This window comes from Aquarana catesbeiana, linkage group LG04 (genome assembly GCF_042186555.1).
Source record: "Aquarana catesbeiana isolate 2022-GZ linkage group LG04, ASM4218655v1, whole genome shotgun sequence".
Lineage (NCBI taxonomy): Eukaryota > Metazoa > Chordata > Amphibia > Anura > Ranidae > Aquarana > Aquarana catesbeiana.
The window spans coordinates 683,801,712-683,818,002 of record NC_133327.1 but is presented as its reverse complement, the minus strand read 5'-3'; the positions used below and the strand labels follow the sequence as shown (position 1 = coordinate 683,818,002).

Sequence of the window (16,291 nt, the reverse complement as noted above, 5' to 3'; positions counted from 1 at the left end):
AGTGCCAGTGCAGATAGTTAACAATCACAAAGTTACAAAATTTATGTAAAGATCTCAAAAAAGTGAGAAATAATGTCCATAGTGAGAGAACAAAAATTCAAAACTTCTGGATAAATCCTCTTAGTAATCAGCAAACATCGAGGGAACAGTAATCCTCCACCATCCACCCAGTGTCCATACAGTCACATCGTTCCAGTACCTGGACCAGGCCATGATCGCATGAGGCTTTTCTGGCATGTCTTTGGAGCGCTTTTGACTCCTGTGCTGGGAGTCAACACAATCTGGTGAGTAGGCTGTGTGGCCGGTGATGGTGGTGGATTACTGTTCCCTCGATGTTTGCTGATTACTAAGAGGATTTATCCAGAAGTTTTGAATATCTACACCAATTTATGAACATTATTTGTTTTATTTGGATTTTGTGCTTTCACTATTTGACATCTCAACACTTTGATACGTACTGCTGTTTTGTGTTTTTTTGTTTTTTGTTCTTTCACTATGGACATTATTTCTCACTTTTTTGAGATCTTTACATAAATTTTGTAACTTTGTGATTGTTAACTATCTGCACTGGCACTTCAGAAGGAGCGCGGATTGTAGACTATCCTTGGGAGTGACCCTCTCCTCTCACGTGTTTTATCCAAAAAATAAAGCTTGGTAATTGGAGGTTCTACAGTTAAACCTCATTTTTTGGGGGGTGAAACACGTTAGATTTCACAGGTGGGCATGTTTGTCTAGAGCAGGGGTCTCCAAACTTTTCAAACAAAGGGCCAGTTTTCTGTCCTTCGGAGTTTAAGGGGGCTGGATTGTGGCCATTGGGGGTAGAAAATGTCCTGGGCCCAACATCAGTAAGGGTAAACATGGCCTCAATGTTAGTGATCAATAGGAGGAGGAGTAGTGCCCCATCACTACTATCAGTGAAAGAAATGGTGCCCCATTGTTGTTGTCAGTTGGAGGAATAGTACCTCATATCATATGGAAGAATAGTGCCCCAAGGGCCGGATAAAGGCTAGCAGGTCTTGGTCTAGGGGGCCTGGTCTAGAGCAATAATTATGCACGTGTTAAATTTTAACGCGGTACCACCAGCTTTTTCTTCCTGGATTCATTGTCAGTTTGAGGCATAGGATGAGCCCCTACCTGGCTTCCGGCATTCGGTCTGCTTGGAGGGTGATCTGGGATTTCGGTTCTCTGAGCCGCAGACATATTTCTTCAATGAAAGCTGCTGCTAGCGTTTGATAACATCTAAACTTTCTGATTGCAGGTGTTCCACTGCGTTCATTTTGAGTGTCCGGCACAGATCGTCAACCAGAAGGAGGACAACTGTGAGGAGAATCCACCAAGCGAGCCACCACCTGTTCCTGCCCGCCAATCCGTCAGTATAGCTTTGCGCATTTCAAACGCCGGCGACAGTCCCTCACCGACTCATCAGAACAGCAGTGTCCCTTCACAGTGAAGAAGAGTTGGCTGAAACCATGAACTTCTAGAGCCATGTTGAACCTCCGTCTCCCCTTTGTGTGCTGTCGTAACGCCAGGGCAGGGGGAGGGGGGGATGTTGGTCCAAGGCCGCATCTGGCCGTCCACTTTGTAGGAATCAAATCCGGCCTTGGAGGAAGGAAAATTGCTATTCAATCTTCATCAAACCGCTATTAGCACCCAAGCTCTTCACTCCAACCGTGTCCAGGACGTTGCCTGGTAATTGGGCCAGTGGCTGTTGAAATTCAAGCATCATCGTGGCCCCAGAACGAGACTAATTGAGGAATTTATTGCTTTTCTGGCCTTGTGAAGTTGGATTTTCCTCTCTACACAGAGTTACTATTGATCGGCTTGCAGATCCGTGACAACAAGTCAGAATCTTTTTTTTTTTTATTCCATGTAGGCAGAGTTCGGCAGTGGCGGTTACCCTCCCCCCCCCCACCTTTTCTGTGTTTTGTTATAGTACAAATTGTTTTACCAGGCTGTCACGAGCCGCCGTATGTGCTCTGTTTGCCAACTGAAAAACTGACCCCCTGCAGAGGAACTTCTGATTGAAAGAGAAAGTCTGCTTTGCTGGAGCAGATATTATTCTTGAGCACTTAATTTACTCGATGAAGGACAAAGAAGTATATATTGGGTAGTCTTCAGATGTAACTCTATGGAATAGGATTCTCAGTGATGAATTCAGTGTAATTGCGCTGATGTAACTGACAATTACCCCAACTCCTCCCCTATTTCCTATAAAAGTAATGTTCACTTGCAGTTGGGAGTCTGCCTTTTTTTTTCTCTCTCTCTCTCTAAAGGATGAGTGCAATGTAAGACTAAGTGCCTTTATCCTTTTTGCCCCCTTAGCCTGACCTAACCAAACTCGGCCTCCCCCTTCTTAAATGCATACTTATCTTGATAAAAAATGGCCACAGTTCCACTGTTTAATTGTCTCATTGTCCCAGCCATACCCGTGGATTAGTGCCCCATAGACTACTGTTCGGTTGTGTCCCGAGGCTGGATGTAATTGGAGACCATCCCATAGAAGTGTATGGTGCTGTGCTTGGAGGCCCAAGTTTATTGGAGATGGTCCATAAGACGTCTATGGAGCTGTGTTCTTTGGCTGGAGATTAGAGGCAGTCCATCAGATGTCTTGTGGGGCTGTGTTCCGAGGCAAGAGATAATCAGAGGCGATCCATTAGACGTCTGTGGAGCTGTATCCTGAGGCTGGAGATGATAAACGGTGGTTCATTAAGTCTATGTGGCTGTGTCCCGAGGGCGGATACAATTGGAGAGAGTCCATTAAAAGTCTATGGGGCTGTGTCTCAAGGCTGGATACAATTGGAGACTGTCTGTCAAAAGTCTAAGGAGCTGTGTCCTGAGGCTGGAGATGATTAAAGGTGGTCTATTAGAAGTCTATGGGGCTGTGTCCTGAGGCTGGAGATGATTAAAGGTGGTCCATTAGAAGTCTATGGGGCTGTGTCTCAAGGCCTAGATACAATTGGGGACTGTCTATCAGTAGTCTATGGGGCTTGTCCTGAGGATGGCGATGATACAAGGTGGTCCATTAGAAGTCTATGGAGCTGTGTCCTGAGGCTGGAGATGATTAAAGGTGGTCCATTAGAAGTCTATGGGGCTGTGTCTCAAGGCCTGGATACAAATGGAGACTGTCTATCAGAAGTCTATGGCTCTGTGTCTCGATGCTGGAGATGATCAGAGGTGATCCTTCTGAAGTCTATGGGACTATGTCCCAAGGCTGGAGACAATCCTTTAGACCAGGGGTCTCCAAACTTTTCAAACAAAGGGCCAGTTTACTGCCCTTTAGAATTTAGGGGTGTGAAATTGTGGTTAGTGGGGGTAGAAAATGTCCAGCGCCCAACATCGGTGAGAATAAACATAGACACGTGGTTTGTGGTCAGCAGCAGGAGGAGGAGTAGTGCCCCATCGTTGATATTGGTGGTAGTAGTGCCCCATTATTGGTATCAGTGAAAGAAATAGTGCCCCATAGTAGGTGTTAGTGAGAGGATAGTGTCACATTATTGGTATCAGTGGAAGAAATAGTGCCCCAAGATAGGTGTCAGTGAGAGGATAGTGTCCCATTCTTGGTATCAGTGTAAGAAATTGTGCCCCATAGTAGGTGTCAGTGGGAAGAATAGCACCTCATATAATTGGGAGGAATAGTGCACCAAGGGCTAGTAAAAGGTCACATCTGGTCCTCAAACCGCAGTTTGAAGACCCCTGCATTAAACATCTAAGGGGCTGTGTTTCAAGGCTGGAGATAATTGGAGGGTGTCCAATAGAAGTCTATGGGGCCTGAGGCTGGTGACAGTAAAAGACGGTTCATTGGAAGTCCATGGAGCTGTATCTCGAGTCCAGAGACAGTCCCATAGAAGTCTGTAGGGCTGTAATGCACAGGCATGGCCAGGAAAATAAACTCACGGCACTAGTTGTAAACTAACATTGGAGGCCAGAAATATCAGATCAAGGTTAGTATACATCTGTAGAGGAAGAGGTGGGGGGGGTTAGGTGAGGTCAGGGGAGAGTGGGCAAAAAGCATCAAATGCACTTTGCCTTAAAGTGCATTTATTCTTTAATAAGCCACAAAATGGTTTTCTATCAGTATGTTCCAACCTTCCTTTCAGTAGTATAGCACCATTTGTGTTTACCGTCACTCTTGCACACTTGATGGTTATTTAAGCAAAGCATTATGACCTTAGAGTGGAATCATGGGCAAAATTGCATTAAGATGCCAGTTCTTCTTTTAGAACAATATAAACATAATAGTTTTACTATCTGTTAATCCTGCCTGTAGATCGGCTATTTTTACACTTCCTGTAACAAGGTGACATCACTGGTCATTCGGAAGTGAAATAGTGCTGCAGTGTTGTCACCCTGAGGACAGGGTGGTCTCAGATGGAACATGTAGAGTTAAATGCATCAGCATACCAAAGCCCAACGCTAAATAACACATTTTAAGCCGTTAGCAGTGTTTTCATTTGGACAACAAAAGGTTTAAACCAAATGAATAAAAAAACTGACCATTGTGAGCCCCCCCTGGCTGTGTTGTTTGTCCACCTGTGTCACTTTTGTTGGACAGCTTGGCCTGTTACAGAAGGTGATGGGTTGTTATTGTGTTTTGTGCCCACTGTTGAGATTAACTTTATTTGTCCCCATTGTCACCGGGACCAGGAGGTCCAACATTTTGAGTTTTCTCCAGATCAGGAATTGAGGGGAAATCTCCCAAATTGGACAAAGATGGGCAAAAAAACCAACAAGGGGTTTACCTTGGTATACATACAGTGGATCTAAAAAGTCTACACACCCCCTGTTAAAATGTCAGGTTTCTGTGATGTAAAAAAAAAAAAAAAAAAGACACAAAATTGAATAATTTCAGAGTTTTTTCCACCTTTAATGTGACCTATAAACTGTATAACTCAGTTGAACAACAAAATCTTTTAGGGGGTGGAAGTAAAAATAAAAAACTAAAATATGGTTGCATAAGCGTGCACACCCTTAAACTAATACTTTTGTTGAAGCACCTTTTGATTTTATTACAGCACTCAGTCTTTTTGGGTATGAGTCTATCAGCATGGCACATCTTGACTTGGCAATATTTGCCCATTCTTCTTTGCAAAAACACTCCAAATCTGCCAGATTACGAAGGACATCTCCTGTGCACAGCCCTCTTCAGATCACCCCACAGATTTTCAATGGATATTTTCAGATAGAGCCCGTGGGCTTTGCATTAGAAAGGGAGACAGTTCAATACAGATAAAAATAAGAGGGCCCTGCTCATGAAGCCAGCCAACATGCAGCTCGTGTGTACGGCAGCTGGGTCGCCTTCTCTCAAAGACTCATGATGGAAAAAGGTCTGCTGACTGACTCCCGGTCAGCGCTCTCGGCCAATGGCCCACTGGGTTGAATGAGAAAAAAAAAACGATTAGTGTGTGCCAGGCTTAACAATTTAAAGGAAGAGGGAGCTGGTACAGAAGGTAAGAGCTGTGGTGGATGATCTGATGGGTATGATCAAAGTACAGTTGTTTTCGGTGGAGTAAATGAATGAATAAATGAGTTTTTAAGGATTGCCTAAAGACGGACGGGGTAGGAGTCAGCCGAACAGCCTGGGATAGTGAGTTCCAGAGGATGGGGGAGGTTCTGGAGAAGATCTGGAGGCGAGTATAGGAGGAGATCACAAGGGAGCTAGAGAACAAAATGTCCTCGGAGGAGCATTTGGGCAATATCTCGAGATGAGGTTGGTGAGGTAGCTGTGGCCAGTGCTGTGGATGTCTTTTTACGTTGTGGTTAGCATCTTGAATTTTATACGTTGGGCTAGTGGAAGCCAGTGAAAAGGATTGGGAGAGAGGGGCAGCAGCCAAGGATTGATTTAGTAAGATGTATACATCTAGCAGCAGCATTCATGATAGACTGAACCCCACAAAGGAATAGGAATATTTTATTACAGGTACCTATATAGGACTGACCATTTATATTGTACTGCGGGGAAAATTATTATTTGATCCCCTGCAGATTTTGTATGTTTGCCCACTTACAAAGAAATGAAGGGTCTATCATTTTTATCATAGGTGTATTTTAAATGATAGAGACAGAATATTTACCAAAAATTCAGAAAAAACACATAAAACAAGTATTTGCTCCCAAGCAAAACATGACTTCATAGTTGGTGGAGAAACCCTTGTTGGCAAGCATAGGGGTCAGACGTTTCTTGTAGTTGGTGACCAGGTTTGCACACATCTCAGGAGGGATTTTGGTCCACGCTTCTTTACAGATCTTCTCTCTTCTTGGCTGTCACTTGGCAACTCGAAGTTTCAGCTCCCTCCATAAATTTTCTATAGGATTAAGGTCTGGAGTCTGACTAGGCCACTCCATGACCTTAATGTGCTTCTTCTTGAGCCACTCCTTTGTTGCCTTGGTGGTATGTTTCCTGTCATTGTCATGCTGGAAGACCCATCCATGCCTCATCTTCAGTGTTCTGGCTGAGGGGAAAAAGGTTCTCACCCAAAATCTTGCAATACATGGCCCGTCCATTGGCCCCTCAATGCGGCAAGGTCAGCCTGTACCTTTAGCAGAGAAACAGTCCTAGAGCATTTTGTTGCTACCTCCGTGCTTGACTGTAGGGATAGTCTGCATTTTTCTTCCTCCGAACATGACGAATAGAGTTAACGCCAAAGAGCTCAATTTTGGTCTCATCTGACCACAGCACTTTCTCCCAATCCTTCTCTGAATCATTTAGATGTCCATTTTCATGACTGTACATGTACCTTCTTGAGGAGGGGAACTCGCCCTGTTTGGAGGAAGAAAAATGCTGACTATGACCCTAAGAACACCATCCCTACAGACAAGTACGGAGGTGGAAACATGATGCTTTGGGGCTGTTTCTCTGCTAAAAGTAGAGACAGACTTTGCTGCATTGAGGGGCCAATAGACGGGGCCATGTATTGTAAAATCTTGGATGGGAACCTTCTTCCCTCAGCCAGAACACTGAAGATGGGTCATGGATGGGTCTTTCAGCATGACAATACCGCCAAGGCAACAAAGCAGTGGCTCAAAAAGAAGCAGATTAGGAACATGGAGTGGCCTAGCCAGTGTCCAGACCTTAATCCTATAGAAAATTTATGGAGGGAGCTGAAACTTCAAGTTGCCAAGCGGCAGCCAAGAAACCTTCAGGATTTAGAGAAGATCTGTAAAGAAGAGTGGACCAAAATCCCTCCTGAGATGTGTGCAAACCTGGTCACCACCTACAAGAAACGTCTGACCTCTGTGCTTGCCAACAAGGGTTTCTCCACCAAGTACCAAGTCATGTTTGGCTTGGGGATCAATTACTTATTTTACTCACTGACCTGCAACTCGATTTCTAACATTTGTATCGTGTGTTTTTTCTGGTTTTTTGGTTGATATTCTGTCTCTATCAACTACAAGAAATGTATTACCTCTGTGCTTGCTAACAAGGGTTTCTCCACCAAGTACTAAATCATGTTTTGCTTAGGGATCAAATACGCTGAACTGCAACTCAATGTATAACATTTGTATTGTGTTTTTTTTTTTTTTTCTGGATTTTTGGTTAATATTCTGTCTCTGTTATTTAAAATACACCTATGATAAAAATTATAGATCCTTCATTTCTCTGTAACTGGGCAAACATACATCTGCAGGGGATCTAATAATTATTTTCCCCACTGTATATTTATATCGGTCCCTGCCCTCTAGAACAGGGGTCACAAACTGGTGGCCCTCCAGCTGTTGCAAAACTACAAGCCCCTGCCTTTGGGAGTCATGGTTGTAACTGTCAGCCTTCCAACTATCGGTACGTGGCAAATTCTACCTAAGTGTCGTATCCATAGTACCACTCTGTGGAGATACGAATTTTTAATCTCATGGGGCTTGTAGTTTTGCAACAGCTGCAGGTACTTCAGTTTGAGACCCTTGCTCTAGAAGCTTACAATCTTAGGTCCCTAGCTCACATTCATACATACACATATTAAGGCCAATTTAGACAGAGCCAAATACCCTACCAACATGTCTTTGGAGGGTGGGAGGAAACCCGCACAGGGAGAACATGCAAACTCCTGGCAGGTTGTGCCGTGGTATATTAGATATCTTTTGTTTGGCCTACAGCCTGAAGGAAAAATATCTCACAGATTACTTCAATCGTTCTAACGGTTTGGATAAATGATTCTCTCCTGCTTTTCCTGACTAGATACAGCCGCTGTCCGTCCAAACACTTTCCACCCGGTTCCGTTAGATTTTTTTTTTTTCTTAATTGAAGGATGTTGGGCAGGAGAAGGCCAAGAAGGCCACCCACATGAAGAACCAGCCGAAATTCTCAGTGGGTGTGTATGGCTATATCGTAAGTCCATACAAAACTTTTTAAAAAGGTTTTGGCTTCAAATGCAGATTCTCCGGCACATAAGTTAGACTTGATGGACTTGTGTCTTTTTTTCAACCTCACCTACTATGTAAACTATGACACGGTGTGAGAATAAGCCTGGAGGGTCTTGACAAGAATTTTGCCGCAAAAGTGATTTGGAGAGTGGCAGAGGGAGAATATGGGAAAACAGTTAAAAGCAAAGTTTTCCTTTTTAATGTGATGAACATCAGAGCTAATAGACGGATCACACTGACGGTTGGTGGTTAGTTTAATTACCGTTCGTGAAGGAAAAAGCTACACATAATAAAAAAAAAAAAAAACGGTTGATGTTGAGCTCCAGGGGGGGGGGGATGGGGTCTGGTGCAGATTCAATAGAAACTATTTGTCGCCATTTGATTTCAGGATTTGCAACAGGAAAGATGGTACTCGGGCAATGAGCGCAAGCTTGTCAACAAGTGCTCCTCACCCTAAGGTGGTGGGATTCATACCTCACATATTATAACACGGGTTAACTTTCGCTGCATTAAGTGATGGATTGTCTAAATCGCCAGAAAGGTTCATGCAGTATTTTTTCTTTTTTGTAACACAGCCCACCAAAACCAGCAGTAGTTGATCATGTGTGGTGGGGCGCCATTTAAGAATAAAATACAACACTGCGCACCAACGCGTACAGTGCTGCGCATTCTTTGTAAAAAGATCTTTTCTCTTGTCTTCTTCTTGGCTTCCAGGTTTTATTGTCAAATCTTAAGATGATACTAAAGTCTCGTTTGTTATTTTTACCTTAAAAAAAAAAAAAAGTCATACACCCCTGCAACATCACTGGATCTAGGTGGACCTCAGGTAAGTATTATGCCGCGTACACACGAGCGGACTTTATGGCAAACTTTGCCCGACGGACTTTTCGACGGACTTTTCGACGGACTTTTCGACGGACTTTTCGACTGACTTTTCGAATGAACGGACTTGCCTACACACAATCCACCAAAGTCCGTCGAATTCGTACGTGATGACGTACGACCGGACTAAAATAAGGAAGTTGATAGCCAGTAGCCAATAGCTGCCCTAGCGTGGCTTTTTGTCCGTTGAACTAGCATACAGTCGAGCGGACTTTTCGACCGGACTCGAGTTCGACGGAAAGATTTAAAACATGTTTCAAATCTAAGTCCGTCCAACTTTTGAGAAAACAAAGTCCGCTGGAGCCCACACACGATCGAATTGTCCGGCGAAATCCCGTCTGCCGTAAAGTCCGCTCGTGTGTACGCGGCATTAGACATGCGCACTGCCGAAAAATTTGTTTAGTATTTGAAAATAAGAAAGGAAAATCCGAAAATTTGCAAGAACGAAAATCTAAAAATTTGAAATAACTAATAATAACTATTAAATTACAGGTATTGGAATTTCCTTTCAAATTTGGCTGTTAGTGAACGTAACGAAAAATTTTGTTACAAATTATCCGAAATAAAGAATGCTGCATCTAAACAAATGGAACGTAACAAAATAATAATAATACGTTATTTATTATTATTAATTCATTCCATTTGTTTAGATGTGGCATTCGTTATTTCGGATAATTCGTATTCGTTAGGTATTGGAAGTTTTGTGGCGTTCTCACTTTTCGAATGCTCTCCAAACTACTCCAAGGGACCCTCTGGCACACCCCAGTTGGCAGAACGTGAAGATACCTTTAAGGGGATCCATCTGTCTTTCTTCTGCCCTTTAAATTTGGATCTTCTTTTTCTGATGCTCTTTGGAATCATGGAAGGTGGGGGGTGCACAGAGGCTGATTTGGCACTAATCAAAGGGGTGGGGGTGGGGGGGTGTTTCAGTCACCCAAGCCACTGTAGACACGTTTTGCCTATGTTGCCGATTTTCTGTTTACACTGGAGAAGATGGTTTTCCCTTCGACCGGTTTCTTATTTCAACAGATGCACTAAGGACTTGCTCTAATTTCATGGCGAGTGATCCAGACTTCATCGTAGAGACTTTTAAATACTTTTGCCGATTCCTAGAGCTTACCGTCACTCTTTTGTTTAGAAGGAAACTTGTGTATGAATTTTAAGATACATCTATGAATGTGGTTGGCTTAATGTAAATAAATTGAATAAGTGTTGATGTTATTATAAAAAAAAAAAATAATAATAATCTTGTTGCTTTGTATACTTTATGATTCTATTTGCACCCTCTACATCAGCCTCCAATGCAATACTCCACATCAGCCTCCAACGCGCACGTTCCTGCACAAACGGCTGTATCTTAAATTGGGTGCTGAAATGACCAACGGCTGGAACCGACTGCAATCGTGAGAAGGAAGTGTCACCGGCACACCAGGATCTCCAAAAATTGGGTCCAAAATTTTAATTACATAGTATCAAAAAAATAAATAAATGCAACGTTTCGGAGCCACGCAGGACCCCTTCATCAGGCACGAGTCAGAGGTTCCAATCTGGTCATCATTCTGGTTCCCGAGCTGTCCGAAGCAGCAGGACTACAATGCCCATTTAGACCCTCTGTAACGGGGGGTCATGGGGTTCCGGTAAGCGGCCAGGCACTTCATTTATGGTGGTGGACCCACACATCTGGGATTTCATTTATATTGGACTTTTTTTGCCCCCTTTTTTTTGCATTATCACAGCACTTGTAGGGTGGTTTTTGTATATGGACTTTCCTCTTTTTTACATTTTTTCCTAAATAAGTTATTATTTCTTTTTATATACTGCAATCCTTCACGGTTTTATGTATGAATTTGATTTGTTATTGAATATATTCCTTTAAGGGGAAGTGGGATCAACCTTCTAACCTAGTATTTAGTTGGTCACATTTATCATACATTTATATTTATTTATATCCAGGCTGAGTACTCCTCTTCAGTCATATATATGTTAGTTTCTTTTGAGCGCGAGTCAGTTCCTTTTTTTCACTTGATTTTTTTTTGTGTGTTTGTGTCACATATAGGACTCTGCAGCATAGATGGTTTACATTATTTATTTTTGATGCGCAGTTATTTATTCAAATTTTTTTTTTTTTTTTCCTTACCAGTGGTGGCTGGTGCCTAATATTTTGGGGGGGGGGGGGGGGGGTGGCGAACAAACATTCCCCCCCAACCCCCCCCACTCGCACAAACGACCCCCTCCCACAGGAGACGGACAGGAAGGCGGTGATCAGTCCGGCCTTACCTTAGGCGGCTGCTCCTCGCTCCAGGCTCCCGGCCGAACAGGAAGTGGCTCCTGAGACCAGATTGACCGGTGTTCTGTCAAGTAGCGCCCTCTATCGAAAAAATGCCCACTCCGGGCTACGCATGCGCAGTACGGAATGGCACAACAGCTGATTTCCTGATCGGCTGTTGTGACGTCGCATGCGCAGTGCATCAGAAACGACAGCTGAAGAGCGCCGAGGGACAGAATTATTCTCCAATTCTGCCTCGCACTTGCAGGGTGTGTACCCCTTTTTCTAAGCCAATAAGAGCCTCAGGCTCCAATCATGTGCTTCAAAAAAAAAAAAAAAGAAAAAAAATTGAAATCCATGCGCCTGGAGCCCTGCATGTAGCTTAGGGGGCGGGCGCATGGATTAGGGGGGCCCCTAATGGAGCAGCCACCACTGCTCCTTACACTTGTGAATGTTGGGAAGAATTACCCCCTTACAGATAGCTAAAAGGGTCAATGGTGTCAGCAGGAACCTAACTGAGAGACAGGAATTGCTCAAGGAACCCCTGGCAACCTCTGGAGCACGTGTCAAAGACACAGCTTGTGGGCCAAATCCAACCTGCCAGGTTGTTTCATGTGGCCCTCGCACCGCTCCTGCAGCTCTGGCACCTCCCCCCCTTCTGTCTCCACCCCTACCTTGTCTCAGCAGTCGCCAGCAGAGAGGTGGACAGAACTTCTCAACCAGATCCTGCGCTTCTCCATGCAGCCATGGAGAGGCTCGCCTCAATAGCAGAGAGGAGGACAGAACTCCTCCTACAGATCCTGCGGCTCTCAGTGCAGCTACAGCACCCGTTCATCTACACCTTCTCCTTCTCCTTGGTCTCAGCATTCAGCAGACTCCAGCCGTCCTCCTCCAGAACCTGCACTTTCTGCTTCCCAGCTCCGCCTCTAGCTTCTCCCTGGCAGCAGCATAAGGTAAAGGGGGTGCACTGTGATATAAGGGAGGGTAGGGGACACTTGACATCTGATTTAAGGGGGGGAGGGGGGTTACTCTGGACATTACTCTTAAGCCCCATACACATGATAGGACTTTGTACAAACTTTCCCTTGGATTTTTGTACAAAGGGAGTTGGCCAGAAGTTTGTCTTGCATACAGACGACAGGACTTTTCCAGCCAACTTTCACCAAATCATGTGGTTTTTCAGCTCTTTACCACCACCCTTTGGTCAACTTATGTATTGTTGTCTGATATTGAGTCAATCTTGCCACTTTTATCGGCGAGATTGACACCTTGCGAGCCGGGTTCACACTGGTGCGGGGATCCGACTTGGATCCCCGCCAATGCCAGGCACTATGTTTGGTATGAATCTTGAGGGGGAACTCCACGCCAAATTTTAAATAAAAAACCGGCATGGGTTCCCCTCCAGGGGCATACCAGGCCCTTAGATCTGGTCTGGATTTTAAGAGGAACCCCCTATGCCGAAAAAGCCTGGGGGTCCCCCCCAAATCCATACCAGACCCTTATCCGAGCACGCAGCCCGGCCAGTCAGGAAAGGGGGTGGGGACGAGCGAGCGCCCCCCCCCCCTGAGCCATACCAGGCCGTATGCCCTCAACATGGGGGGGGTGGGTGCTTTGGGGGAGGGGGGGCAGCCTGCAGCCCCCCCTTCCCCCAAAGCACCTTGTCCCCATGTTGATGAGGACAAGGGCCTCTTCCCGACAACCCTGGCCGTTGGTTGTCGGGGTCTGCGGGCGGGGGGCTTATCGGAATCCGGGAGTCCCCCTTAATAAGGGGGCCCCCAGATCCCGGCCCCCCACCCTATGTGAATGAGTATGGGGTACAGCGTACCCCTACCCATTCACCTAGGGGAAAAAGTGTCAATAAATAAAACACCCTACACAGGTTTTAAAATGAATTTATTAGGCAGCTCCGTGAGCTTCTTCCGACTTCGGAGGTCTTCTTCCGACTTCGGGGGTCCACTGCCGACTTCGGTGGTCTCTCAGGCCTCTTCTCCCTTTCTGCGGTGTTGTCGCCGCGCTCTCTGGTTCTTCTCCGGTGCCTTCTTCCTTCTGCCGGGCTCCTCCGCTATCTTCTGCTCTTTTGCTGCTCTTTTGCTTGCGGAGGAGCCCGGACATCTGGATCGTCTTCCCTCTTCTCTTCCAGAGATGTTAACACGACGCTCTCTCCGGCTGTAATGCTGTCTGTGCGCTCTGCTATGACTTATGTAGGTGGTGACCCCGCCCCCCTATGACATCACAGTCCCGGGGCATGCTGGGACTGTGAGGTCATAAGGGGGCATGGTCATGTCTATGACTACCCCTTATGACCTCACAGTCCCAGCAGAATTGGAATTACAAGCAAGAAACGTACTGTCGGTAGAGAGAAGTTGTCCATCACCTAAGAACACTAACAAAGAACTGAGGTTGCCAGGAGTGGGAAGTGGTTATATAAACTATTCTAACAACTTGGTATGCCAGTGTCCTCACCTGGCAGGCTATAACCCACATGTGTCAAACACAAGTCCCCATGGGCCAAACCTGGCCTACCGGCCATTTCATGTGTCCTGGGGGTTTTTTTTCAGCTGGAACAGAGTTCTATCACCTTCAACTCTCGTCCTCCACTCCCTGCTCACCATTGTCACTTGTAAACACAGAAGCCTTCTGGACAATTTTCCTCTAAGCGGCTTTCACAGATCGCTGTCTGCCCTTCACTCACGGTGGGGACAAGGGAGATGTGAGATGGGGCATCAAGTGGTAGGCTGCCAGGTGCACAGATGCCAGCCAGTGGTTTCCCTAAAAGTGAGAGGTGGAGCCTACACTGCTGGAAGTTACTAGAGCTGTACCAGATAGGTGAGATGTGAGGAGGCTTTTGGGGGGGGGGTGCAGAGATCAGAGCTGAGGAGGGGTGGAAGTGAGATGTGGACTGCCCGTGAAAGAGAGCTGAACACTGCACACCCCTAAACTCTGCACCAGTAGCAGCCTGTCCACAAGGGGTGTCTCCCCCCTAATTCATGCGCCCGGCCCCTAATCTACATACAGGGTGCTGGACACATGGATTCCAATGGGGTTTTCTTTTTTTTTTTTCTTTTTTTAGAAGCACATGATTAGAGCCTCAGGCTCTAATTGGCTTTAAAAAAGGGTGGGCTTGGGGCACAGAGCACTGTGCCCTGAGCCCACCCAGTTGTGTGACATTAGCAAATTAATATTCGCTATTGTCTTCCTGATTCTCCTCCCGGCCAATCAGGAAGAGGGTCCTGAGACCCGATTGGTCAGGGAGCATTAGGACTCCCGGTCAATCGGGTCTCAGGACCCACTTCCTGTTTGGCTGGGAGGAGAAGCCCCGACTCTTCCCTTGGCAAGCTGGAGCAACAGCCCTACCCCGGATTCTAGTCATCTGCCTCCTTAGGTTAGGCCGCCTTCCCGTCCATATGCCACGGAAGGGGTAGTGAGGGTGGGGGGGGGGTGACGGGCAGAGCAGTGGCGGCTGGTGCTCAATATTTTGGGGGGGGTGGCAAAAACCCCCCTCCTCACTTGTACCAATGCCCCTGAACTCTGCACTCTGTACATAGCGCAACCTTGAACTTTGCACTCTGTGTATAGGGCACCCCAAAACCGCACTATTTACACCCATGAACTCTACACCTGGTACATAGCACATCCCTGAACTACTCCGCACATAAGGTACTCCTGGTATTTATTGCCCCTATAAGATCCTCCCTCTGTGAGTGCAGTTTGGCCACACTCACCGTTCGATGCGATTTGGTGGGGTGGGGGAAGTTTGGTTGAGTTCTATAAGTTATTGAGTTATTTAAATAGTTTTACAGATAAAACCGCCCCTTTGAGGGCAACCCTAATGCTGATGCAGCCCGCGATGAAAAAAATTTTACAGGCAAGTCCTCCTTTCCAAGCCATTAATTCCTTCCTCTAACAAAAAAAAACAAAGTGAGAGAATTCTTACTGATATTTATGTTTTTAGAAGATTCAGTCAGAATATTTATATAATGTTTATATTGAAGGGTCAGATTGGATTTCCCTGGCCTTGCCTGATTTGAGTATCAATTTGCTCCTCTCTGCTCCTGACCCGTAATCAGAACTTCTCTTTATATTACATGCAGAGATTTTCCAGCAGCATGTAATAAAAATCTCTGCAAAAGTTCAAATTTTCACAAAAAAAAATAAAAAAATAATCTCTACCCATAACAGTGTGCACACCTCCTTACCAATTTCCCCTCCATCCTTCCCGACATCACAGGCTTTTTATGCCATCTACACCGAGGTTCCTGCTCCCCCCTCCCCGATATTTGTAGTAGTACAGATTGTTTTAGAAAGCCGTCGCTCGGCGCTGTGCGCTTTATACTGTTGAGGAATGAGAATTGGTGCTTCCCGCAGAGAAACTTCTGATAAAAATAGAAGGAGAAATGTCAGCTTTGCTGCAGAAAAAAAAAAAAAAATTGTTTTTGTACATTTGAAGCAGAATTCAAGACTGGGTTAAAAAAAAAAAAAAAACACTATTTATGTAGCTGTGTGTTCGTGGAAGCTAGCATAAGTACCCAAGCCCGTCCTGATATAGGTCTTATGCCGCGTACACACGACCGGACTTTACGGCAGACTTGGTCCGGCGGACTGGAGTCCAGCGGACAATTCGATCGTGTGTGGGCTCCAGCGGACTTTTTTTTCCACAAAAGTTCGACGGACCTAGAAATGAAACATGATTCAAATCTTTCCGACGGACAAAAACCGACGCTAGGGCAGCTATTGGCTACTGGCTATCAACTTCCTTATTTTAGTCCGGTCGTACGTCATCGCGTACGA

At 45.5% G+C, this 16,291-nt stretch overlaps 1 protein-coding gene across 1 annotated transcript; it reads left to right on the top strand.

The window, feature by feature from the left end:
• Positions 1 to 1,256: 1,256 nt before the first annotated feature.
• Positions 1,257 to 2,232, top strand: BTBD9 (BTB domain containing 9; the record flags this gene model as incomplete). The annotated part of the gene is given in 1 exon segment (XM_073628749.1): positions 1,257 to 2,232. A coding segment is annotated over 1 exon segment (194 nt), but the record flags the coding sequence as incomplete, so codon positions are not given.
• Positions 2,233 to 16,291: the final 14,059 nt, after the last annotated feature.